Here is a 26,878-nt window from a genome sequence, read left to right as displayed (position 1 = left end):
AATATGGAGAGAAAGAGAGAGCTTATTTTTGAATTTATTTTCTTTCAGATACTATATACAGAGATGTACAATGAGAAGTTTCTTGGCACAATTCAGTGCTTAGGATTCTAGTGAAATCTTCATTTAAGTACCACATTCATGTCGCCCCGGGGGTGCTTTTGCAGAGGAAGTATGATGTTGTGCAGTGCAAATGGCAGATACTTTATACCTCAGCTGAATAATCATGGGCCACACAGACTCTTCAAGTCATTTCAAACTCCATTAAAACTTATGGCTCTCCACGAGAAATCCAGATCACAATAACGCACAAAGTTTTGATGCTTTCGGATCCAATGCTCTCCGATTGTAAACTGTGATTACCAGCGATCAAAGAAAAAACAATGTTGCTGATGTCATCCTGCATTTATATAATTTAATGCGCAAAAATTTGATTACAAGAACAAACACGCATAGAGCATTTGCATAATGCCGCAGGCTGAAATTCAGTTACAGTGAATTATGAGCAAGTCAAATGAATGAGCGACTCCTTCCACCACATACGTGCTGGGTCCTCCATCTTGTTGGACACCTTTATATTTTTTTATATATCTTACCGGCCTGAATGCAGACCCCCTCTTTCAGAGCCCAACATGCAACAGGATATCGCGGCTTTGGCACTATTCACAATCAACACTATTGATGTGTTGCTGCAAATAATTAGAGGAAAATTGAGGGATGTCAATCACTGCAACAAGTTCTATTTATTTGGTTGTCTTTATTTTTTCTCATTTCTGATATTTCATAATAAAGCTTGTGGTCAAACTGTCATATATCAAGACTCAATTACATTTCATTGTCATGGCGGTTTGATAACGACATCATATACAGTTTACATATATGGGCCAATATAACAATATCGCTATTAGGTAATTGATATCGGTATCATCCCCCAAAAGTCCGTATTGGTTGGGCTTTACTCATTGTCAGGCCTCTATTTGATTGCACTAAACTGAACATGTGTTTTCTTGTTCTAACCCCTGAATATACAGTATACACATTTCATGCATTTACAGTTCAACCCCAATGATCATCCAGCCAAATTCCTCCAAACCTCTCACAGACAACATCCTTGCAACTCTTCATCATTGCCTGGGGTGTTGTGTTCATCCAGAAAACTGTGAAGCTCATGGTTGGCAACCCGTGAGCATTAAGACATTAATCTGCGCCCTCACTACAAGATAACTAGCTCCCTGGGTCTCATCGCAATTTAGTCAAGCCCCCGAATAATACGTTTACCTACTGCAGTGTGCTGCGGGCTTCCTACATATCTTATTTCCCAGTGCCCCATACTCCCACTTTCTATCAAAACACTCTATTGCACACTGCACAGGGGGCAACGATGTCTAACCTCCCACTCTTGGTGCTTCAGGGTCAAATTAGAAGGCTATTCTAATCATTTCTCACAAGACCCATCTCCATATATGAAGTTCGTTGGTTGGAAGAGATTTGTAATGTTGTGGAACTTGAGTCTGTTTAGATTTGAGCATCAGTGTTTTCCATCTTTACTTTTGTGTCAGATGACTGGTTAATGTTTATCTGTGTTTATGTGCAGATAGCAACATGTGTGTTTATAATATATATTCTTCTATGTAATAATACGTATATGCAACCTGTATATCTGTGTCAAGATGTCTGTGTGTGTAATATACAGTTTTATATCCTGCTGTGTGGTTGGATTTCCTGCTCTAAGAAAGTGTCTTTTAGTAAAACAGTGTCAGACTGTGTAATGAGGGCATTTCCCTTGTGTTTTGGGCTATTTTAAAGTGCTGTCAGAAAGAAAGATTTGTAGTGTCTGTGGGAGTGTGTTCAATCACTTGTGTGTATATGAACATATTGTACATATTTAAGAGTTTGTGAGTGTGTGTAGGAGTCTACGTTTGTGCATGCAGTAAAAATACTTAATAGCAGTTCTTACTAAACTCCTAATATATAACCTTGTCAGTATCCTTTCCAAAAAAAACAGTGCAATATTTTCTGGAAGAAATGAGGTCAACCCTCGTACTCACAAGGATAGAAATAGAAGTTTGTGTGCTGTGAGTATCAGCAATTGAAATCAGTCTTAATTAGGTGTAGTAGTATTAAAGAATGCCCATCAACATGTATAAGGACAATCCCAGTTGTCATCCTCCTGAAGTGAAAGACCAATTCCCATCAGCTGCAGGTGTTCTCCAGCTAAAACTACACAGTACACAAAAAAAGGTTTTCAACAATAAATAACACTAATGTATTAACAAAACTACAGGTTTTAAATTTAAAACTCTGAGGCAAGGGAATGAGAGAAAATGAGGAGCACTAGCAACAGACACTCAGACAAGCAGACTCTTAGCTGATAATTTTTGTCTATTACTACATATCCCTGTGGCCACTGGGCTCCCTAGAGATTTCCAGATTTGTTTTGGGGTCAGTCATAGATTTTATTCAAACAGCTGCACAACTGAAGCACTCCAGTCGAAACAAGAGCCTCTCTTGGAGAGTATAATGACTTTAGCAATTGTAGGAAATGCCAGAGATATTTTAGAATTAATTAAGTGATGCATTCAAAATCTGAGTGTCATTATAAAATGTCTGCCTCAACAACAGAATTTCTTCTGTGAAATGGGCTTTAATGGCAGAATATAATGACATTCAGGTGTGGGTTAAAGGTCCATTGCCATGATGGAAACCATCATAGTCTGAATTCATCAAACCTGCTATTCACAGCCCTTCAGAGGTCTGTTTCAATTTGAAGTGACTATAGACAACCTCAGAGAAAACACAGTTGAAGCTCAAAACACTGAAAATTGTTTTAAAGAAAAGGGACATTAAACGATGCATTACCACTCACTAGAGTCCGTCATCAGGCTACAATAAGAACAAACACAAGTTTCCCATGGAAACACACTGCAGAGGAAACTGTTCTCCAAAGACAAATTATTGCCTGTTTAATGTCTGTCTCAGTCCAGCTGGATGCTTTCTGGAACAATTCTGCAAAACTCTGTATAGCAACATTTTAACCTCCATCAACTCCATGTGCAGAGAGTATTATGGCTTGGAGTTGGTGCCCTAGGGCCTGCACAGATTGCGATCACTGGAGGAACAATTTATTTCAAACTTGTCCCATGAAATTGTACAGAAAAATACCAGGGTAGCTGTTTGTGATTCCAAATTTAACATTACTTCCGTCAAACGGTTTTCACAATTACCCTTATCACAACGAACCATCAGTAACTCACATGCTTTAACCAAACATAACATGTGGCATAGTCAAGTCAGACTCCTGACCTCCAGCCTATTAAAATTCTGTGGCATGACTTGAAACAAGTCATCCATGCATGGTATTCCAAAAATATCAATTATCTCCAGCTGCTGGGTAAAGAGTAATTGTCCAGAAAAACCTCCTGCCTCCAAGGACTGATCGGCCAATAAATGTGGATGACGCTCTAAAAGTGAAACCACACCAAAATGTTCCCAGATTTCTCTGGCCACACCCTCTGAGCAGTACAGTAGTTCAATTTACTCATACATACCACTTGACAATAACTATTCTTATATTTCAAGTTTATATGTTTATATGTTGTATATGTATATGAGCTGTTATATTGTTCTGTTTGTCTGAGGATCTTTTAGGACATTGCTCATGTGTATTCCCCTTGTGTGTGTTCCAGCTCTAACAAATGTGAAGCTGTGGGCCATCGACCGACAATGTTTTCAGACCATCATGATGAGGACAGGTCTCATCAAGCACACAGAGTATATGGAGTTTCTAAAAAGGTGAGGAACCAGGGTTTATTGTCCAACATTGACAGACAATTGGGCTGAATAGAACTTTTATCTGAAATGCAATGAATTAATTAACATAATACATTCAGGAGAGTGTGTCTGAGCCGTTCTCAGAAGATACCCGACCAGTAATTTTTGCCAATAAATTATATAACTCAACATTAATTTCTGGTGCATCATTCAAGGTGTTACTCATCCTACTGGGAAACATACCTCGCACCTTTATCTTTCTTCAACATCCCTATCATTATTAGAGAACTCTAGGCCTTAACCGTTTCTCTATAGAGAAGAAAAATATCACTTAAAAGGCCTGCATGCGCTTTCTTTCACTTGAATAGGATAAAAGAAAGACACATCAAAAAACAGAGGGAGAGCATTGTCCCATGATCAAGATGCACTGCATAAATCTCTCTCACCCGCTATCTCTGTTCAACATAACTTTCCCCCCCACCCATCAGGCACCATGGTCTTCATCAAGAATATTATGAAAATCATATTACATGCGACACTTTACATACTTCTTTTGATACATGCACTGAGTTCCAAATTAATAAAAAACACACTGAGCTTAGGACCACGTCTGCTGAACGATACGTCATGAAACCCTGTCAAGTCAGGACATTCCAGATAGAATCCAATAGGTGTTTCCTGATGTGCAATATTTACAGTATAGTTGCATTTGTAAAAAAAAAAAAAAAAAAGATTGTACCAGTAACCATGCAATTTGTAGGAGATTGATGGACGCCACCTCCTTTTAACTAAAATGAACAAAAATTCATCCCCCTTGATAACCTATATTCTGCCATCACCTCTCAGCCATACTTCCATCCCCTATGAGAGAGAGTGCTGCAGATACAGATTTTGCATGTGAGCATCTTATAGTTAATGCTGCTAAGTAAGGTAAACTTGAAATTGCATTGTTTGTGTTGGAGATTAGTTCGAAAAGAGGTCTCTACTTTAAGGTTGTCGTCCATACTGTGACAATAAATCGCTCACTAGCAACGGTTTTTGAAGATAAACAAGCTTTCACTTTCTATAGTCAACTGGAGGCATCTCTAATGCATAAGTCACACTGTGTACACCCAGTCAGCTGCTTTCATCATTTCATCTAAATGAAAAACCTTTTTACAGAAGTACAATGTCATGCTGCTTCTGAGACGGGACAATTATGCCACAAGATACTGCAAGTGAGAACGATATGAACACAGGTTGTTTTAGGCATTTGAACATAATCACAAAAGCTGTTGTTTTTGTAGTGAAATACATTTTCTGTACTCTGACCAGTATAGACACTTGGCATTTACAGGTCAGTCACAATAAAGCTAACCACGTACTTGCTGTACCTGTTACCCTTTCACCAGACTAAAGGCATTTGGTACCAAATATATATATATTGAGACCAGATAACAGCATTGTTAATCTGGCTTCTCTGTTTAATATTGAAGCTACTTCAATAATGGCTCTAACTAAAAAAAATTTTAAAAAAAGATCCTGAGTGTATAAGAGTACACTGAATGGAAGCTCTTTCCTCTCAGCAGCTCTTACGTAACAGTCCAACAAATAAGTAAATATTTAATAGATTTACGTATTGCTTGGTTTTCCCCCACTATATGTTTGGTTTATAAAAGGGGCCTCTTGGGGGGAAATAAATAGATTTATAGCAGCATTTGTTAAATCACACTTTGTAGATAATTAAATTAATGTTTTCTTTCCCAGAAGTAGATCTGATAAAGTAGCTTTAGTTTAAGTGCAAAAACAAACACATTCTTCCCTGTGAGACCTCAACCCACTCTGTTAGGGCTGCAAAACGATATACTGCATTTGCTCTCAAAAGTTGTGGAGGAGGAACACTGATGAAAAACTGACAGAAGAATTGCACATTGTATCACATACACAAGGTGAAAATATCTGTGATGATTGATTTATTTTTTCTCATTCTAGCCTGTATTCTAATTTACAACATTGCTCGCTGACAAGTTATTTCAAGGACAGTGTCTAACCGACAAAGACCATGTGCGTACTGCTGCATATTTATATTTTTAAGGTCGGTGGGCTATTATTCTTCCCTCTGCCCCCTTAAGATAAAAGTCCAGCTTTAAAGGCATAGAATAAAAACAGACAGCCATCTGCCCAACAGCTTGAAAGAAGGCATGGGAAAGTACCACACAAACCCCCTGAATAAAGTAGTAGTCATAACACATTTTTCATTTGTTCTTTGCAAGAACACCATAGAAACTGTTAGATTTATTTTGTGCTTTACTCAGTCACACAGGGCCATGGCTGAAATGATTAAAGTGAATAAAAAAATACCACATTAGTGAAACCACACATTCCCCATTGGCTCTATACTATTATTAATTTGCTGTAATGCAATTTACTACAACAGAGGCTTTTTGTTTTGTGCTTCACTGCTTGAGGGTCTAAACTCCATATGTTTCATCAAGACTAGGGTCATCTGTTCATTGCGAAGCTGGTTAGCTAGCGCCTCTGTCTCTGAGGAGGCAACAACACAAGGATAAGCACAGTGGCTCTGGCCTGGGTCGGGGGCTGAGACAAGATGGTTCAGATTACTGTAATAAAGCATGGAAAATGAGGGGGGATGGAGGTGGAGAAACAGAGAGAGAGAGAGATGATATGGGGAGATAAGCTCTTTGGTTACCAACACTGGTTCTTTTCTCTCCTCGATAAACATAGAGCCAGTTTTATTTAGTAGGCGCGATAACAGACAGATACTGTTCATTGAGGCTGCCGGTAAGAAACGGAACAAACATTAGAGCCTCATACAGGTGCATTCAACCTCAGCATCTGATCCCTGCTGGGTACCTAGGCACATTGCCCAGTTCATGCAACAATATTTATATACATATATATAGTAATACAGGCCAACTCCCAGAACCTAGTATTGATTTTGTGTTTGTAATATATATATTGTTCACAACCGAGCCAAGGTAGATTCTGGTCAACAGTTTCAAAGCAAGCTGGCAGCTTCACTGCTTTTTATCTGACAAACACAGAAGAGTGAATGAGTGACAAATTAAATATGTACGCACTGAACTGTCCTTTTAACAAAGAGCACTTTCTTTTCTTTCTCTTGCAGCGTCCCTACATTCCATGGCTTGCAGGAAGATATCCTGAGCAAGCTTGCTGATGTCCTTGAGGAGGTAAGTGCCTCGTTCCAAAGTGTGTGACATCTGCAGCCTACGCCACACATCTTAATTTATTTCCATATTCCATTAACGGAACAAAGTGTGCACAGTTGGGAATTTCTGAGCATTTGTTGCACTTTATTATGTGACCAGTGTGGTGAACTAAATGGTCCATCTTCAAAAAGCAACTAATTTCATGAACCTGTTCAGGAATTCAGTGTACAGCTTTCAGAAGCTATTTCAGTCACCAAAGGGGGTCAAGCAGTCTAAGCAAGGCGTATCATAATCCACTTTAAGTATTAGTTGTACACTGACATTTATGTTTAAGAGTGACTGGCATTATTTTCACCTTTTGAGTGTTTTTTTTATCCGTTATTTTGCCAAAATGTGGTCGTGGGGAAAATAAATAGGCTAAATTCATGCTACAGTCTTCATATTTTAGTTCTCCCTAAAATATCACATGGCCATTCACGTACTTTAAGCATGTGTATGCTGGTGTAAACAGGGAGTGGATTGTCAACTCAGCAGTTGCTTACCTACAGAAAATTCTATGAACTTGAAACAACAATGAGAAGGATACATTTCTTTCTTTTCTTGGACCAACAATGAGGCGAATAAAAAGAGCAAATCAGGAAGTGAATGCAGGTGACTGCATCAACATTTCCAAACATCTTAGTTACAAAGCCCCAGAGTTTTCAAACACAATTTGGACCAATAGAATTTCCAAACTTCTATCTTAGGCCAAGTTCAGACCCTGAGTACTGAGTATTCATTCAGACCACTGAGTATTCATGGGTCGGATAATCAACAGGTTGATGTGCAACAGGACCCCACAGTTTTCCATATTAAATGCAGATACTGAAAAGCCTCTTTTCTAAAGTAGTGTTATTCATCAAGGTTTTAATATTTTCAAATCCTATTATCATAATATGATAATATAGTATAAGTGCAGATTGATTGAAATGCATTAGCTCATAACAATAATATAATTTTAACAAAGGTTTATGCAGACTCAGTGTCTGATATGATGAATTACAAAAGTCAAGTTTCAAGCCACTGCTAATCGATCTTCATTCCATATGTAAACAAAGGAGAGCCAGCAACTGCCAGAACACTGAAAAATAGATTCAAAAGACCTGAAACACTACAGCAAGGTTGCAACAGCTGTGGATGGAGCAAGACATCACTGGTGTTTTCTTTTCACTGCAGATAGGCAAAATGTTGGGGGGTTTATATGTTGCGGAGTGTGTGCACTTCAAGATGTGCCTCAATATCACTTTTTTTTTTTACCTATCTGCCGACCACTTCGTTTGATGTTTTCTCCAGCATATTAGCTATGCAAACATGATCTCATTAACATTTGTGATGGTTGCTCCCAACTTTGAAGCTCTCAATATGTCGAACTGCCTTCAAATATGGACTTTGCCGACTTATTAGTTATTCAGTATCACATACATGTGTGTAAAAATGTATGCAAGCATTAGGGAGCACTACAGAGGCTTTCGCTTAAAAGATTAAATCAATTAATTATGCAAACTTGTGGTTCTTTTTAAATCTAAAAGACTTAATGTTTACATTGGTTTTGGGTGGGACTTTGTAGTTGTAAAATATCAATATTAGTTAATATGAACATGAATAAATTGCGTAACGGGGATCGGTGCAATACACTCATTATATTTACTCTCAAGAACTCTGAAATGATTCCTAAATGCTCAAACTACAGCAGCTCATCCTCCGTCAAGTTGTTTCACCTCATACAACAAATGTTGTTTTTTTAGCAACCCAGCTAACATGAACTCTAGGCGACAAAACATTCAATTCCTTTCTTCCATTTCATTGTATAAAAAGTTTCCATTTCAGGACACGTTGGTCAAATCATCACAGATGAACAACAAGCCTTAGCATTTTTTTTTTTCTTCATAAAAGCTAAACACAGAATCAGGCTTACCTTCCAAACTCTTGATGTCAGACAAGGGCCAGCCATCTTCTGTGTGGAGGTCAAATCCCCTACAAAGGATCAGCGATAGGTTTTTAATCACTTTGCATCAAAACCCAATCTTGTTAGCATCTAAACTTAAATCTTACCCTTGTTGCGTAGCTCTTTACACACAGGTCGTGTTCATAGAAATATATGAAGTTAGCTAATGAAATCCACTTTTAACGCATTTTAACGGTGCTAGCTTGCAGCTGACGTTATGTTTGCTAACGGTGGCTAAACGTTGATAACACTGTTGCTAATGGACGTTTTCAAGCTAACACAAGCGCACCTGCTAACGACAGCATCACTAGGAGCCTCCAGACACGAGGACCTGTCGTAGTACTGCTGCTGAGTACTAGTATTTGATCAAATATAATTTACTGCGCTGAAGTAAAGTAAAGTGAGCGCAGGTGTGTGATTGTTGCGTTCACGGCCAGTCGGATTTCTCGCTTCCTCAATATGTGCGTGCTCATGTTGTAGAGTAAAACCACATGGGCTCTGTGTTTAGTTTTTTTGCTCCATTTTGATCCCGTGTGACTTTGCAGGACAATGTAATGATGATGTAATTGAGTCAATATCTGTTTTTATTTTCAGTTTTAATAAGCTTTATTGGCATAACACCCACATGTGCTGCAAAAGACAAACCCGGAATCATATTAACAACCACAATATACAAAACCCAACAGTATTTATCATAGTGGGAAAAAATAATCAATCACTCAGTGTGTATTACAGTAACTACATCATGAATACTTGTGATAAATATAAATGCATAGCCTTCATCTTGCTTTAACCTACATCTGCTGATGCTTCGTTTATTATTGTATAAATTAACCTGCTTCTCCATCTGATAACTAAGTTTCAGATTTAAATACTTTCATACAAGGTGGAATCAAATGCAGCCAGGCGTTAAATAACAATAAAAAGTTACAGCAGTACATCATCTTGATAAATCTGCTCATAATTGTCATGTAACAGCTCAGTACCTCATTTTACTTTAAATAGAGAACCACTGTTGTATCACTTACACACAAGTCGATATTGTACCACTGCAAAATCTACTGCACATGTATTCATAGCTCAGTCAATAACAAGTAATGTAATTTGTAGCATGGGGTGTACCGTGGCAAAACTATAAATACCATCACAGTGTGGAAACCTTTGACTATAATAAATCAAGAGAAGCTGCTCTGCACAGCAGTCTGCATCGGCTGGGATACTGAAGGGCAGGGCAACCAAGAAAAGAAAATCTATAGTGTTACACCTAACAACCATTATGGAGGAGGACAACTCCATCAAGGAGAGGAGAGGTTTTGCGAGACAGTGCATTGGCAAGCCCAGCAAAGCGCATGTCAGAGGCTGAATTGGAAAGTGGAAAGTGGAGGAGATGTGATTAAAGGGAAAAGACAGGAATGGAAGTAAATAAAAAGGAGTTTCACAGATAAAGGATTTCCAAAGGGATGTAGTGCTCATCCTTTATGCTGTTTTTTTTATTTAAGGGTGTAAATACAAGCCTGTGTGATGACGGATGATGGAAAAATTACCCACTCTCTTATCAAACATCCTTCACCTCACTGTGATCAAGTTGTCTTTAACCAGAGCCGTTTAAAAAGCTAAAAACGGCTTTGCCAGTAATTAAATTAATGAGACATAATGATGTAGGTTTGGTTGAAGGATGATGTGTCATGAGCTGAGAGAAGAAACATGGCTCATTGTTATGTTAACCCTGTTAAAAATAAAATGTTTGCACGGACATGCTTATAAATTTACTCTGATTAATATGCTTGCGTTGTAGGTTGAGGAGATGTTGGGAAATTGTTTGGGAATCTTGAAAATAGGGCCAAAATGAGTAAAATCTCTTAATGCCATTCCTCTCACCCCCATAAAAAGTGTGTTTGTGTGTTTTATTTGATTCTGCTTGTTCAAGGTTTCTCCACTTTTCAAAAGTCAGTTCAGGTTTTTACTTGGTTTTTACCAAGTTTATTATCTTTATATACAGTCTATGGTTTTTACTTGTACGTGACCCAGCTTGCTGAGGGTCACGTAATGATTACCACATAATGCTGTCCTATGTTCGTCTTCTACCTAATAAATCACTTTGGTTTGTGATTGATTTTTGATCAATTAACTCAAGCAATTTTTTACTCTACTTAAATATATTCTTAAAAAATAGGTCAGTATTATATAACTGAATAATGTCACTCAGTAGGGCACATACCTCGGCCAAGGCCCAATTCCACACCCTCAAAGATATCAGTCCCTTAATTTTGCCCACCAAGTTCCATGAATTATTCACAGGGAAATTGGTAAAGATGTTTTAAAAAATCTCTCAAAATTGAATGGATTCTTTCTTTACCCAAGTCCCATCCTTTCACTAAGTTTTGTGGATATTGTTGAATCTGCTGATGATAGAACTGAATTTGTCCTTGGAGAAGACACATTCCTTGTCCATCACTGAAGGTTATTTCCTGCTCAAGATGTGAGCCTGAGTGTGGACATGTTTTGTTTGTTTTTATATCAATGTGTGTTAGCCTTGTGTTTGACCACTCAAGACTGTAGCCCATTCAGTGCATGTAGGGATATGTTCCAGCGCCCACAACCCTGGCACAGGATTATTGGTTACAGAAAATGGTTTGATGGATGAATATCCTGCATTCATTTTTACGCTCAGAGAGGAGTTATAGCAGCAGCATTCATTTATTCATTAATTTTCCTGACTTGCTTATTCATATTCAAGGTCGCAGAGCATATCCAAGCAAGCAGTGGGTGGAAGGCTGAGAAATACATTGGACTACTTGCCAGTCTTTGGTATTAAAGAGAAATGAGAAATTTAATTGTGATTTAGCTCAGTGCACCAAATTCAGATTTACTTCAACTGAAGAGTATCCAATGACTCCCAAATATTCCTAAATAACGCTTCTCTTCTCTCCTCAGACGCATTATGAAGACGGAGAGTACATCATTAGGCAGGGGGCTCGTGGAGACACCTTCTTCATCATCAGTAAAGGAAAGGTGAGAAACACTTCCTCCGGCTTACCGTAAAAATAATCAGCCCTGACACCACGACGGGGGCGTCGTGCCACACATGGCAAACGACACCTTCCTGTACCTTTTGAGGCAAAGTGCTGGTATTTTTCGGGAGGAAGTTGGCTGTCACCAATCATCCGGGGATAGGGGGAGAGGAGAAGAGCCGCCTCTTTCATCATCGTGTCGTGCAGCAGCAGCAACAGTGGGAGCATCTGGGAAGGAGAGTGGAGTCACTTTCATTTCACCTTTCTGTCGCCCACTCTGACTTACACACTGAGCACAGATGACATGCTATCCTTGTCCGACATCAGTGCCACGGCAGGGCTTTGATGCATTCATGCTGTCAACATGCTGTGATGGCCACCACGCTTCCTGCTCGTCATTTTCTCTCTTAATCAATTTCCTGTTTCTACTTTCACACTTATTGATGTTTCTCTTCCGTGATCGAGCCATCGTTCTCATCATTGTTGCATACATTGATCAACCACGCAGACAATCTCATAAATCCACAACTATTAACATTTTAACATGGCTTACTGAACAGAGTCAAATCTCACTGCATTTTCCAAGAGGACACAGATATCACTGTAAAGGATGAGGATACATTATGTTTCCTGTCCTTTTCTACTCTCCTTTGACCCCAAACAGACGCAGCCCACTCAACAAAAGTCGGCACAACTACATCATCATGCACACATTCACACACAGGCACAGACATGAACAAGTGCATGTACACTCCTGACCTTATCATTGCTTTCCGCTTGGTCATTTCCTCGTGTCACACTTTGTCTCTACATAGACGGCAGACGGTTTGTCTGGAGGACATTCCACCAAAATCTGGGCAGTTCACAACACACACACGCACGCACACACTCGTACTGTCACTCTACTTCCTCTCTTTGCTTTTTCTACTCCCACATCCTGGATCATGAATAATTATGCCATCACTCAGGTGTAGACAGCATTACAGTGTGCTGCTGCTGCTGCTGGATACGCTGCCACACATGTGCAGAGCTGACTAATGGATGAAAACAAGATCCTTCATTAGGCAAAACGGCCGTCTTCATTCACTTCCTCTAAAGATCTCCTCAAGTGCCATCACTTTGATTTGTAAAGTCTAGCAGCACAGCACAGTGCTATCACTCACATGTCACCTGGTTAATGAAGTGATCAGCTGTGCCTACCAGATCCTGGTAGTCGGCTGTTTGTAACAGATTACCCATGCATGAGGTATCTGTCACACCAGCACCTCTCCCCCTGTTTGTAATAGTTAACTTGCAACATTGAGTGATCATTTACGTGTCATGTTTCTTTGGCATTTGATGGAATCATATGTAAACAAGAATGGCACTCAGTGGAGTGCATTCCTCCGTCAAGGCCCCACAATTCTCTTATGAAACCACTCCTTTGGAAACTTCACTCCTTTGGAATCTGCACCAAATGGCACCCACTCAATAATGCCTCATCATGCTCCCTGAATTCTTCTCTGATAAATCAATGAAACTGTTAAAACAAAAATGCAATATCTCACAATGTTAAAGAAAGTGAAAAAGAAATTCTGGATACTGCATCTTACCACAAAATTTCATGATAATCCGTTCAGCAGTTTTTGTGTAATTCTGCTAATAACCAAACACATGTCAGTGAAAACCCAACCTTCTTGTCAGTGGTGATGAAATGTTATCCATCTCTAACAAAATGTATCACCGCTGTTCTCCCAATAAATCTTCATACTGATATACATGACTCCTTTGCGCCATCCCCTTCCCTGTCACACTACTCCGGTCCTCTAATCATTTCCATTCTTCCACTAGGTTAATGTGACGAGGGAAGATATGCCCAATGGAGAGCCTGTCTACCTGCGCAGCCTCGGAAAAGGCGACTGGTTTGGGGAGAAAGCTCTGCAAGGGTAAAAGTGTCCCCTAATAACTCTGCCTCTTCCAATTCAAATCTTCTGCTGTGTCTATCTCCATCACTATTGGCTGCTTTCCTTCTCATTTGCACTCAAGGTCTGTCTCTGATATCGTCCCTCTTACACTTAACATGCATCATCATTCTTTCTAATTTGCCATCCATCAGCCTCCAGCTCTTATCTGTCCATTTGTTTCCACTTCTCACTCATCTTGACAGGAGCGATAACTTGCTAAATGTTTGGAACTACTGAAAGCTGGGTGCACATTACACATTACACTATACGCCTGATTTACTGTGGCAGTTCCAGACACATATTTAAGATCTGACACTCTCTGAAGAAAGCTTGATAAATATGATCTGATTCAATAGAAACGGTTTCAGCTGTCATATGCAATGACTCCGAGCTGATACTATATAAACAGCACAAGTATCCAAACATGCAGGTACAGTATTTTGCCACCAACACTATTTGCAGAAAGAAATGAGAGCAAAAGCAATTACTGCGACTAGCTCTTCTTCCCCAAACTCTGTTTTTGCCCCAATCAAAGGAAAAAAGGTATTTACGTTCAAGTGGAGATTATTCATAATCACAGTGTGAGTGTGTGAGTGACAACCCGGCTGTGCTATATATTGCACACAGCTCTGTCACTCAAAAAGAAACCATGGAGAAGAAAGGTCATTCATTTGTGGGTAGCCTTTTGTGTTTGACACATATACAGTAGAGTGCCCCCAGCTCCCAGATTATAGATAATATTATCCATGCGATTCTCAAATTCTTTTGTCTTTTCTTGCAAGTATAATGACACCAAGGGCAATTCACCGCTGCCCTTGACTGAAATAATGCATTTTCATGAATTAATTCAGTTTGTGTGAAATATGTGAGGATGGTCGCTATTAACCACCACAGAAGCTCGTGGCAATAGAGATAAACATGTGTTTGCCAAGCAGGCACAGTCCCCATCATCTACAAACAGCTGTACAACATAAGCCTCTGCCAGGAACATGTTTTCTGGCTGTGATGAGGTACTGAGGCAGGTTTTAACTCAACAGGCTGTGTGTACTGTTGGGACCAAATGATTCACAGCTACTACAAACAGTGGGTGCCATCAATACTTTCTCTGTAACAATACTTCAGTTTAATAAAAAATATGTTATATGGTGTCTGGCATCAGAGACCAGTGCCCTGAAGGTATATTTTCACCCTGTTGTCTGTCCTGTCTTGTCATGAGCATGCGCCTCAGAGGACAATGTATTATTAAAACAGAGGGAGGGTAGAAATAGAAATAGTCTGAAGTGTTTTGTATCTGTGAGGGGTCAGTTAGCAGTGGAGAGAACATGTGCTGTCATGCACTTTGAATACATGCATGTGCATAGCCAATGGTGTCAACATGGAAAAAATGGAGATATTGCCATCTTGTGGTCACTGAATGCTGCCAGCGCTGAAGCTCTTTAAATAATCACATACAGCATATTGTAAGCCCATCAAAACACAAAGAAGCCGAAGTTGAACCGAAAAATAAATAGCAGTTTGTGTGTTTTCAAAGGGCACTAATATTAAGCCCCCAGTTTTATTTTCAAAAGGAGCACTCTCAACCTAAAATGTGAAGTTCAGTCAGTCGACAGCTGGAATGGCACAGATGGTTGGGCCTTCCCCATATGTTGAAGCTAATGAATATACAATATAAAATAAGACACAGCATTAAAATGCATGCAGGACATGTGAGGCTCTGGGTCTCCTGACAGTAGGTTGTTCCAAATAGAAATGTAATCCTTTTACTCTAATGAGATGTAAAAAAACGAGCTGTGTGATGAATGAGAGCACGGCAGAGGTTACTGTACTGTAATTTATAATTGATTCAGCAACTGTGCTACTTTTGTGTTGGACTATTTGAGTTCTTTAGAAATGCAAACATTTTGAAGTATCATGCCGGAGACTCAGCGCATATACATATACATATACATATGCCTTTATATAAATACATTATATATTTACACAAATCACAATACATAAGACAAATCACAGGAATACATATTCAAATAGAAGCTCTCTCACAACCAGCCATACCCAGTCACACCCACTAGTTCCCCAAGGATGACAAGTTTTATCTGACAAATATAAAATAATTACACACAAAAGGTATACACATACATACACAAATGCATGCACCTGAAAATGAGGAATATGCTCTAATATCTTAAGACATAATTAAAGTAGTTGGTTGTTAGTTACAAGCAGGAGCAGGTTGTTTGAAGATGTTTGAAGATAAGTCAAAAGATATGACAAAGTAATGAAAAGAAGAAATAGATCTGAGAGAGCTGGGCAGGCTATTCTCATCTGAATGAGCTTTACATTTAAAGGCACATCTTTGCTCTATATCCTCACGTAACCATGTTTCAAGTATTGTGCACTTTTGAAAATCTCATCAAAGCACCTTTGACAGTATCTCATGCTTTGTTAATCAAGAAAAGCATATCTTTTGTACGTCCCACTAAAACAAAGTGATCCACTCACCACAGCATCTGCTTGGTTTTATTATAATCTATTGTCGGGTAAGTCCTTTTGTTTTGGAGTGTCTTGAGCGAGAAAAGCTCGCTCAGCTACACCTTTGATGGTCAAGCGTGGCCCACAGATTTAAAATCATTAAGATGCAAGTCATCTTCGGACCAGGCTTTTGATCATAGTGCTCTCCTGCAGGGGCCGTCTTTCTAATTAGAAGTTAACTGTGTGCGTCCTTGTTCATGAAACTCAATAGCCCCCTACTCAAAGGCTACTCTGTCCATCTGAAGGCGCTTTGATCTGAGAGAATGACATATTTACAGATCACCGTCTGTCCTGCTGCCAGACATAATGGTTTGTGAGAGCTTGTGCGAGTACTGGTCTGTGATATGTGTGCATACATTAAAGGTCCAGTGTGTAAGATTTAGGTGAAAGGGAACTATTGGCAGAAATTTAATGTAGAATAATCCTCATGAGGTTTTCACTAGTTCATTTCATCTATATTGTATGAATTGTAGTTTTCTTTACCCCAGAAAAGGCCCTTTATATTTAAATACTTTATATTTACATCGAGGGCGTCCTCTCTATGGAGGCTGACATGTTTTTTACATTAGGCCAGACTGGACAAACTAAACACCTTTTGAGTTTTTATGACAACTGAAGTCTACCACAGGTTCTTTTTCATGTTTGGAAGGAGAGAGTGAGGTGAGCAACAGTTCAGCTGCAACATGCCATTTCAACACTAGATATCACACAATTCTACACACTGTACCTTTAAAGCAGTGGAAAAAATATCAGATTATATATTTTTTCCCCTGAAAGGTTTGAATGGATGCTACAGTAAATACTAAAGGTGTTCCGATACCGATACCAGCATTGGATATGCATCAGCTATTGCAAAAAATGCCGGGGGGGGCATTGGCAAGTATGTGAATCAACCCATCCCATACCAAGTTTATTAGTGTTCTGTTCACTGCTCTAAAACAGTAGGTGTGTTGTGATGCCTCTGTTAAGTACTGCTTTTAGAGAGGCGGAGAAGTGATTTCCGGTAATGTTAGCCAGATCTAACAAAAATGTCAGCAATTGTTCAAAATATCCCGCTAGGAATTCCCACAAGTAAAACTGCGACTAGTACCATATGCAAGACTTCTGTTTTGAGAAGTGAAACCAGTGTTGTTTGCTGTGTATTCTTGGATTTATTCATTTGTGTTCTTTTTCAATGACATCGCCCGACATGCAGTCAGGCATCAAAAGTAAGAAAATGGCTGTGAAACATCTTCAAAAGATACTGTGTCTCACGCCTGTGGACAGTTGATGTTCCAAGAAAAGATGGACTTTAAGTTTGAGGCTGTTGTTTGGATATGAGCCAACAATATATGTCATTGTCCCTGTGTCATGATGAAGTCTGTTGAGGCGTAGATCCATCAATAGCACAGGCAAAGTGAGCCGTAACCTCCACCCTTGAGTGTTGTGCGTGTGTGTGTGTGTATGTGTGTGTGAGTGCGTGCGTTATATATAGTCGAGGGAGTTGAGAGATTGTTAAGAAAGTAGGATGTTGCTGACAGAAGTGTGATTGGTGTCAGTGGCAGACCAACTTCATTGCAACAACAACCCTCTTGATAAATTATTGCGAGGGGTGTTTGTGTGGGCGTGTTGCCACAGGTCCCTCTTCTTACTTCTGTGTGACAGGGTTTACGACTCCGGAAAGCTAACACAGTAACAGTGACTTTTTATGATATTACCACACGGCTGTAAGGGATACATTAAAAAGGTTTTTTAGCTATGCTAGCGGCATAGCTCTGAGGATGACCACCACTTTGGTCCAGACTGAAACTATATCTTATCAATTATTGGATGGATTGCCTTAAAATTGAATACACACACTGCAGGTGATGTACTATAATGATTTTGGTGACACAAGGAGTTTCATGCCTGTGGTTTTGAGTGGATTATCTCAACGACATTTGGTACAAACATTCATGCACCCTGGGACGACTCATAAACACTTGAGATGATCCTTTAATTTTTCATCAGGCATCATCACTGCATCATTTCCCCACCCTGTACTTAAACAATGACATTTGCTGCACATTGTACTTCATGATCATTAGCGAACATTCCTGTAGCACTAATCACTGAACATGATAAATGGAATATATCCAACCATTCATCATCTGTACCGCTTGTTATGTTTTTGGGTCCGGGGCAAAGCTAGGGCCAATCCCAGCTGACATTGGGTGAGATTCAGGAAAGGTCACCAGAGTATTGCAATACAGAGTCAAACATCCATTCACGCTCACAATTTTAGAGTTTCCAAATTACAATCACCCCAATCTGCATGTCTTTAGACTGTGGGAGGAAACCAGAGAGAAACCCAACACATGCACTCCACACAGGAAGAACTGTTGTACCGTGGGGTTGACGGTGCTAACCACCAGTGCTGCCCATGAAAAGTATTACACCTGTTAAACATCAGCAGTTATAGTTATGTTGTTTGTGTGAGTATTAACATTCAGCTCAGCCTCTAGTGCAGGTGTGTATTTTACATGTTCCTGCCGGTTTCCTTTGTATATTTTAACATTCCTCTAAAAGCATACCATAGGTTTTTATACTGTTGAATTTACAGAGAGAGAAGAGCTTCTCTTCTCGCAACCTAACCTGTTGAGGCAGATGGCCGCCCACCCTGCGTCTACTTGTGCCAGTGGTTTCTTCCTGCTAAAAGGGTTAGAGTTCCTTTTAAAACACATTCCTGTTAAATTCTATGCATGAGAAGCAGAGATTTACAGTTTGTGCTTTCATGTGCTTGTGGTAAACTCTGACACCTGAGCCTTTAGAACAACCTGTCCACATTATCCTTTTCACACCCTCCATGTTGGGTTATTCTGAAAACGCTGCTTGTGAGTTAACTATTGTTCAGGACCTAACACTTAAATCTTAAACGTTTGAGCTTGAAAAGAAGGAAGATGAATGCACCAATAAGCGAATGTTTTTAAAGCAATCTTAGCTTTCATAAACTGAAGCCAGTGGCTGCCTGAAGAAAAATATATTCATTCATGTAGAAATGGAAAGTGGTCGCACTCTGCGGTTGTGTAGAGATCCCACAATTTGTAGTAAATGGGGAAAAGCTGCTGAAGCACTGGCACAGCAACTTACTTATACATATTTTAATACCAAAGCACAAATCAATGCGAACCCCACAGCCACCTCTTGTTCTCGCCCTCGTCCTGACCCCTGGCTTTGCTTCCCACACTGCTACTACCCACACAAGCCTATGCGTTATTTGCATAACCCCCTTCCCGGGACACAAGATCACTGTCCAATTATCAGGTTCAATTCGACCATCTACTGGAAATCAACACCACAGGCTTACTCCTGTGTAAGTCCAAAGGACATTTCAGACACAGCATGCAGCTGCTGTTAGTGCCTGAGTGTGTGTGTGCGTACATGGGCTGGTTTTCCAATCCATTGCTTGTTACGCGACAATTAACAAGTGCAGAGCCATCTTTGGCTCACTGGATGACTTGGGCTCAGCGGCGTGCAAATGAATCACCCTGACAGATATTGTATAGCAACTGTGTTTCATACAGAACACTGCTAGTTTCATCTCAATGGCGCACTAAGTTGTTTTCCTTAGCTACGGAGGAGCAGCAGGGGACAGGTGTAACAAGCTGCTCTCTAATAGTAAAACCCTTGAGGTCTCTTAAGGATGATTCATGTTTACGTAATCACTATTTCAGTATGGCCCAGAGTGTTGTGTTGTTTTGTTGTGTCACCATGGTTAGTAAGTGTCACAAACACTGCCGACTTCCTTTATGAGACAAATCAAGCCATGTAACAGATTGCGGGTGTCACCGAAGGCGTAGCTCGTAGTCACACATGAGAAAACTGATGTGTGTGTCAGTGTGTTTGCCATGTGTTAAAACGTTGTGTTAAATCTTGATTAAAAGTTGTTTAAATCCTTGACATTATCAACCTTGAAATATTGAATAATAACAACTCATCATTTTCATTCACTTATGCTGAGACTGGACACATAATAACATTAATTGACAATAAGCCAATAGAAGTTAGTCGGCAGAGGAAGGCAAATATGAAGCAGCGAGGGGCGATCGCTTTTGAAAAGTGACTCACAGCTGGCAGATTGTCACTTGTAAATTCACATCTGGCACATTCTAAGTATTTGTGGCTCAACAGCCCTCAACAGTGCAAGATGGCTCCCTATTCAGCTTCTGAATATGAATGATCTTCAGTTTAAACTGTTTTTGTTATGAGCAGCTCTTGCTCATGCTTCGCGTTATGATTTACACCGATTTAAAACATCTAAAATAAGCAGAAACATATGAAATGTCTCTCTTCTCCTCTCCTCTCGTCTCCCCTCGTGTCCTTTTCCTCTCCTCTCCTTTCCTCTCATCTCTTCTCCTCTCTCCCCTCCTCTCTTCTCTCAGTAATTTGCTGTGAATTAAATCACTCATGCAACCCTTTGGCTCAAGTCAAATTACACAATGGAACAGACTTGTGTGATGAACCGTTGAGTGTCACTCATATCAAAACTCTTGTTCCTTAAACTAATTAGAACATTCAACAGTAACAGCCATGGTGTAGCACATTGTGTTCGACCACACAGGGACGTTTGTTCTTTCACTCATTAACCCAGTCATTAATACTGTAACTTTGTTTATGTAAATGGTTTTGAATGCTGCTGTGGAACAGGTGGAGCGGCGCTTGCCAGAGTATTGTGTTAAGAGCATTGATGCAAGTCATACGAGCTTTTCCTGAGGTAAATTAAACACTGTGTTACACTATCCAGAGGACTCCAATTGTGATCTGTTAAAATATCCTGTGCCCCTGACAAATTCTGCCCCCCCTCGCCTCTGCTCGCTTCTCCTCTGTCGTCCTCACCTTCCAAAATGTGTTGTCCCCTCCACCAGCTGTGGCCTTTACTCACAGGGGTCAGCAGAGAGAGTGTGTGTGTGTGCGTGTGTGTGTGTGGATGACGAGGGCGGTCGGACACGTGTGTATTTGGAAGAGGAAAGGCAGAGGGAGTCGACATAGCATGAGGAGGATTTGTCACCTCAGCTCATTGAAATAGGTTGCCACACACATGAGTTCAGATCAGACACAGCCTGTGATTGTTACTTAGTACAGTTTGCTGTTAGCACTCAAGCTGAATTGAAAACCTTTCAGCATCGAGAGCAAAGCCTAGTTTTCACTTTTGATTTGCTGCCCAGCGAGACATTGAATTAATCTGGAGAATGGTCTTTTTTTTGTCCTCGCTTTTAAAAAGATGGGGCGTGAAATAATCTACTTATGGGGCATCCCCTGAAGAGTCTCCACTCCTTTTTGTAATATTTTATTCCCTATTAGAGAGGATAACACTGCACTTGAATTGGAGATTTATACTGAAGTACCACAGACGTGTCTTTTTGTTGGAGGGCTGCCCTGGGCAGTGTGCTGGATCAGAGTTAGAGTTTACCGCCGTGGGACTCTGAGCACAGAACATTTTTCACAGTGAAGGATGAAGACTTGGGATACAGACTCAGAGGATTCCTGTGATTGGGGCGACTCCTCCTCCAAAGAATCATCAGAAGAAGATGATCTCAATGTCAAATATGATAAAGAGTAATGCCAATCACACTGTGATGTCTGTTGCCTGTCGACCGTGGTGTTTTCATGATGTGCCAGTGCTATTTATGAAGTAAATTGAGCTTAACAAGACATGATTGATGGTTTTTTATTAGTATTTAGTTTTGCCTGCAGCCAGTTTAATAACTCTGATAAAGAACTCACAATGAATAAGGATGTGAGTTAATGATAATTGTGTGTGATCTTTTCCCAACAGGGAGGACATCAGGACGGCCAATGTCATTTCAGCAGAGGCAGTCACCTGTTTAGTCATCGATAGAGAGTGAGTATCAATAAAGTTCATCCTCACAAAAGTCAGACAAGGAATGTTTCTTGGAACAGACTGTACATGGACCTGGTCTACACTTTAGTGGATCTAAAATCAAAGACAGCAGATAACAATCATTAAAGGAGCAATGTGCTGATTGGTCCAGCTTTTCTGAGCAGGAATTCATTCTGATGTAAATGTTACCCAGACACAGACAGATACATTTATCACACTTGCTTTGTCAAGTGACGTCAAGGAGACTTGTCCGAAATCGATTTTAGGTAAGAATTAGGATTCAGGCCAGATTTGTGCGGGAATGACTAATGCAAAAATTTTTGCTATTGATGTTCGCGAGGAGATTATTAAAGGGCATGACCACATTTTCCAGTCTTGCTGTGCCCTTTAAGCTACCTCTGCAAAAACATTTGCTATTTTCTGCTAATGACAAAAACACACGATTTTTCAACAATTTTATTATGACATATCTTTTGTTGTTATGGCAGGATCATACTTAATTAAAGTGTCAATCCAAAAAGGTTTACATCAGGTCACACTCTCTGGGGATGAAATACCTTTCAGCATCTCTGTCTGTAGCATGAAGTCGTGTGCTGAGCCTATAGAGACAGATGGGTTGGGCGTTGGTAGGAGGTATCAGCTTACCCAGGGCCTTCCTCTGGCCTCAGGGAACACAGCAAGCACAAATGGGCCATCCTCAGAGTTAGCAGAGGGGATAGTGAGTAGTGAGTCATCCAGCACAGGTGATTACCAGTGGCATCCATTGTGCCTCTCATAGCAGTGAGCAGCTAATGCTGTCACAGCCCACAAAACTAGTTCATTATGTGTGTCTCCCACCAAGCCAGGCAGGTAGCAGTGCAGATGCCAAACCTTTTTAGTTAATTTTATGAATGCCAAAGCTCATATGTGATGCAGTAAAGAAGGAAACATACAGCTCAAGAAGTGGCATAAGACTAATTGTGGTAGCTGTGCTGGAGGAGATAGAGACAGCGGGGAAGAGACGGGGAATCAAAAACAAGCGACTAGGAGTCTGTGGGCGGCTGAACATTTAAAAGAAAGCTCTGCTCGCTAACAGCCCGAACTCATAGGCATTACGGTCTCAACAGGAGGAAACACCAGATGTAATGCGTCTCGTGGCTGACAGCTTGATGCATGAAAACCCTCAGTTTGTTGTTCATCCAGGAGCCTTTTGCCTAGGCAGCCATACTTGAGAGAGAAAAGAGCCAAAGTGCAGTTGTTATTTTCCGTGTCGCACATCTCCCCATGAGTGCAACTACTTTAGCAAGTTACCATATTATGTAACTTGTTATTCTGCAGAGAACATCACTGCACGATCTTTCTTCAACTTCCACCTCCACTGCAGTCACGTTAATGAAAATTAACAGATTCATTTGACTTATTATCTTGCACCATTTCTTTTAACCAACTTTACTTAAAATAATAGAAAATATTACCAATTATTCATGTTCAGAGACTCAAACTGTGTCTTTCCGGTTCTATAATTCATTTATTAAAAATGTTAATGTGCAGCCACTACATTTGTCTCCAAATGTCCCACAGTCCCTGACTGCTATCACTGTTTAACACCTCTGGGTAGCTCAGTCCTCTCGCCTGTTCTCAGTGATTTTCAGAGGCTTGTCTCTAAAAGCAGACTGATGAATATTTAATAGTAACTGGCAGTGGGTTTTATGACAGTCTGGCCATATATTGCACCAGCTTCTTCGACAGATCGCCTGCAGTTTACAAACTGCTTTATTCCCTCTAGCCATAAGCCGTTCTTTCATTACATGTACTTTAGATCAGAGCTGGATGGATTGCAGATTTGTGAACTAAATGGTTTTTAAACAGCTTTTGTTGTTGTATGCTGTTGTAACCTTTGCCATCTTTGTTGCAGTTCATTCAAGCACCTGATCGGAGGTTTGGAGGACGTGTCCAGTAAAGGTCACGAGGATGCTGATGCCAAAGCCAAGTAAGACAATTAGAATTGCTGTGCATGAATTAATGAAAATACCCACTATGCAAATATGTCTCATTGCTTTGTGCTTGAAGCGTTATTTCTTGTTTTCTTGATCTGTTGTTTTAAACAATTACTTTCACTAATTAATTTTCACTTTCAAAAAACCTTTCATTGTATTTGTGATGACCCGAAAGCTGCAGAGTTTTTAAAGGAAATGTGCTCCGGGCCAGCCCTTAATGCTCTGCGCCTTTAAGTCTGTTACGTAACAAGACAATACCCGGTTGAGAGGCCAGAAAGTAGAGTCTCTGACCTCTGCCTCTATTTCTGGAGGAATTAATATGTACTCTATTTATCGTCGCTATGGAAACAAGAGAAGAGCAGTGTAGGATGCGCAGGACATCTTGGCATTGAGGTGGGCACCTCAAAGGTTCAGACGGCCACGTGTTGGCTTGTCTGATACCTCGCTCACTCTGTGCCATGTTACGAGTCAAACTGAGGAGACACAAGAACCCAGTAATGACAGATTAGAGGGAGCGAGAGGGCGAGAGAGCAGGAACCGCTTAACACCACAGACAGGGAGAGAGTGGGATGTAGATAGATGGATGGAGTGAAGAGAGCCGGGGAGAGAACAAGCAAGTGACAAAGCAGACAAGACTTCTGTCCAGTGCTTTGGATTTCAAGCTGACTGCTCGGAGTGTCAGTCATCTTCACAAGTCAGTGGCATTAAGTCAGCGAGGAGCAGAACATAACACCAGATATTGTGTTGAAAGGAGGCTCAGTGGCTTGATTCTGGTATTTAGCCCCCGCCAGGTGCCCTCAGCAGCACAGACGGGTGCTCCTCCAGCAGATGTGTGTGATAGAGAGAGGCCTGTAGTGAGCATTCACAACCCCGTTCCTCTCCATGTTGGTCTATAGGGATGATAGTTTAAGATTGATTTTATGCAAATGAACAGCATATAATGCTTTTACATGACTGTAATTTATAACCTTGTCATCGGGCCAGGTCTCCACAGAACTTTCCCTTAAAATAGAGCCACTCTCTCCCTCTGCTCCCTGAAATCTGTCACATGAAAGCTGTTTTCATCATGATTAAGGGGGCTTGTCCCCAATGTGTGTGTGTGTGTGTGTGTGTGTGTGTGTGTGTGTGTGTGTGTGTTTGCTGGCCCTCCCTGCCGAGCAGAGCACATTTTCTTGGTGAGGGAAGCCTGAGTCAGGGTCCCATGGTGATGGAAACTATCTCTAATTGGTCACAGCGGATAAGCAGCAGTACAGTAACTATACAGCTGCTCCCTGTGAGTTGGACAGGTCTGTTCTTCAAACACTACCTGGCGATGAGCGATGAGCATACTTTGATCAAGCCTCCACTTCCTTCTGCAGGAGGAGCTACACACTGCACAAAGTAGAGCAAATACATACATCTCTATTGTAGGGGTTCACTTCTATTTCTAACCACATTAAACTGGGTCTATCTGGTCTATTAGTTACAGCTCCAACCTAGAAATGCAATGTCCCTGGTTAGAATCCAGTCGAGTTCATTCTTGATCTCTCTATCCCCACTAATGGGTGGGATATGGCCAAAGGATGAACCCAATAACTGTAGGAGTGGATTCCAATGAGGGGGCAGATCCTAGAGACATTTAGGATCAAGTTTTTTAAACATTTTTGTGAATTTCTTGAGAAATTATGCAGCGATCTTACTGAAAATAAATCATGTATATTTAAGGGACTGACATCTATAAGCGTGTGCAATTTGGTGCAGCTTCATTGGATTTAAGGGAACTGCTGGGCCTTGGTGGAGGTATGAGCTCTTCTGAGTGCCATTCTACTTTTTGTGATTAAATGTTTTTTTCATTCAAACTGCTATCAAAAAGTTTCAAAAATGTATGAAACTGGAAGCAGATGCTTAATATTGAGTATAAATCCTTTTTAAATTTCCACTTTCTGCCAAACTTTGGCCCACCTAGCAAGAAAACACCTCATGATTGAAGATTGATGAAAAAAATATGACCCTTTATGACTCAGTTCACAGTCTCTTGAGCAAGTGTGGGAGTTCAATAGGCAAGAATTACTGGTAAATAAACGTGGCATTTAGAGAGCCTCAGCTTTAAGGTCAGAGATGATTTCTTCTCCTGTCTCTTGTCCCTCGACTCAGACTAGACCAAGAAGAACCGGAGCAAAGGAAATGAGGATAATAGCACACACACACACACACACACACACACACACACACACACACACAAACACACTCACACACACTAAGACACATGGGGATTGCATCATTTCATATGATCTCATCCGTTTACTGATACAGATTATCACCCACTGGGGTGCTACTTGACCCACAGAGGAGCACTTTGTGATGCAGTACTAGTAATGGATTTGCCACGTAACAGTTATAAGTTGACATGTTATTTCAGGCTCTTATAAGTGGCTTCAAAGAGCAGGTAGTATATAAAATAACCGGGGTTGCGTTACATTGTTTGATGCAGTTCAGCTCTGTGGTAGTTTTCATTCAAGGTCATGGTTTAGACGTCTATTTCAGGTGGATGTATGGCTCCAATCCCACTGGGTCTGCTCACCAGTCTCAGATTCCTGTTTCTAACATCTAGTGTTTCATCCACGGATACAGACAAGTGCTGCTTTCTGGAAAAAAGGA

General features: G+C 40.4%; 1 protein-coding gene and 1 long non-coding RNA gene across 4 annotated transcripts in view; one reads left to right on the top strand and one right to left on the bottom strand.

Moving 5' to 3' along the window:
- LOC138413604 (uncharacterized) overlaps positions 1 to 10,352 on the bottom strand; it is a 48,541-nt gene extending 38,189 nt beyond the window's left edge. Inside the window, exons 1-2 of one of the 2 annotated variants that reach the window (XR_011245986.1) lie at positions 9,030 to 10,352; positions 8,893 to 8,951 (exon numbers count right to left, since the gene is read on the bottom strand). This is a non-coding gene — a long non-coding RNA (uncharacterized lncRNA). The remainder of the gene's footprint in view (positions 1 to 8,892; positions 8,952 to 9,029) is intronic. The other variant, XR_011245985.1, reaches the window with a different exon arrangement.
- LOC109632737 (cGMP-dependent protein kinase 1) overlaps positions 1 to 26,878 on the top strand; it is a 77,667-nt gene that overhangs the window by 42,632 nt on the left and 8,157 nt on the right. For both annotated transcript variants that reach the window (XM_020092180.2, XM_020092172.2), the window contains exons 4-9: positions 3,684 to 3,789; positions 6,896 to 6,959; positions 11,857 to 11,934; positions 13,764 to 13,858; positions 22,200 to 22,265; positions 24,160 to 24,234. In XM_020092180.2, the coding sequence (XP_019947739.1) occupies positions 3,684 to 3,789; positions 6,896 to 6,959; positions 11,857 to 11,934; positions 13,764 to 13,858; positions 22,200 to 22,265; positions 24,160 to 24,234 (484 nt within the window). The remainder of the gene's footprint in view (positions 1 to 3,683; positions 3,790 to 6,895; positions 6,960 to 11,856; positions 11,935 to 13,763; positions 13,859 to 22,199; positions 22,266 to 24,159; positions 24,235 to 26,878) is intronic.

Source organism: Paralichthys olivaceus, chromosome 14, assembly GCF_024713975.1.
Source record: "Paralichthys olivaceus isolate ysfri-2021 chromosome 14, ASM2471397v2, whole genome shotgun sequence".
Classification (NCBI taxonomy): domain Eukaryota; kingdom Metazoa; phylum Chordata; class Actinopteri; order Pleuronectiformes; family Paralichthyidae; genus Paralichthys; species Paralichthys olivaceus.
The sequence above is the reverse complement of the archived record's forward strand: the minus strand, read 5'-3'. Positions and strand labels throughout refer to the sequence as shown.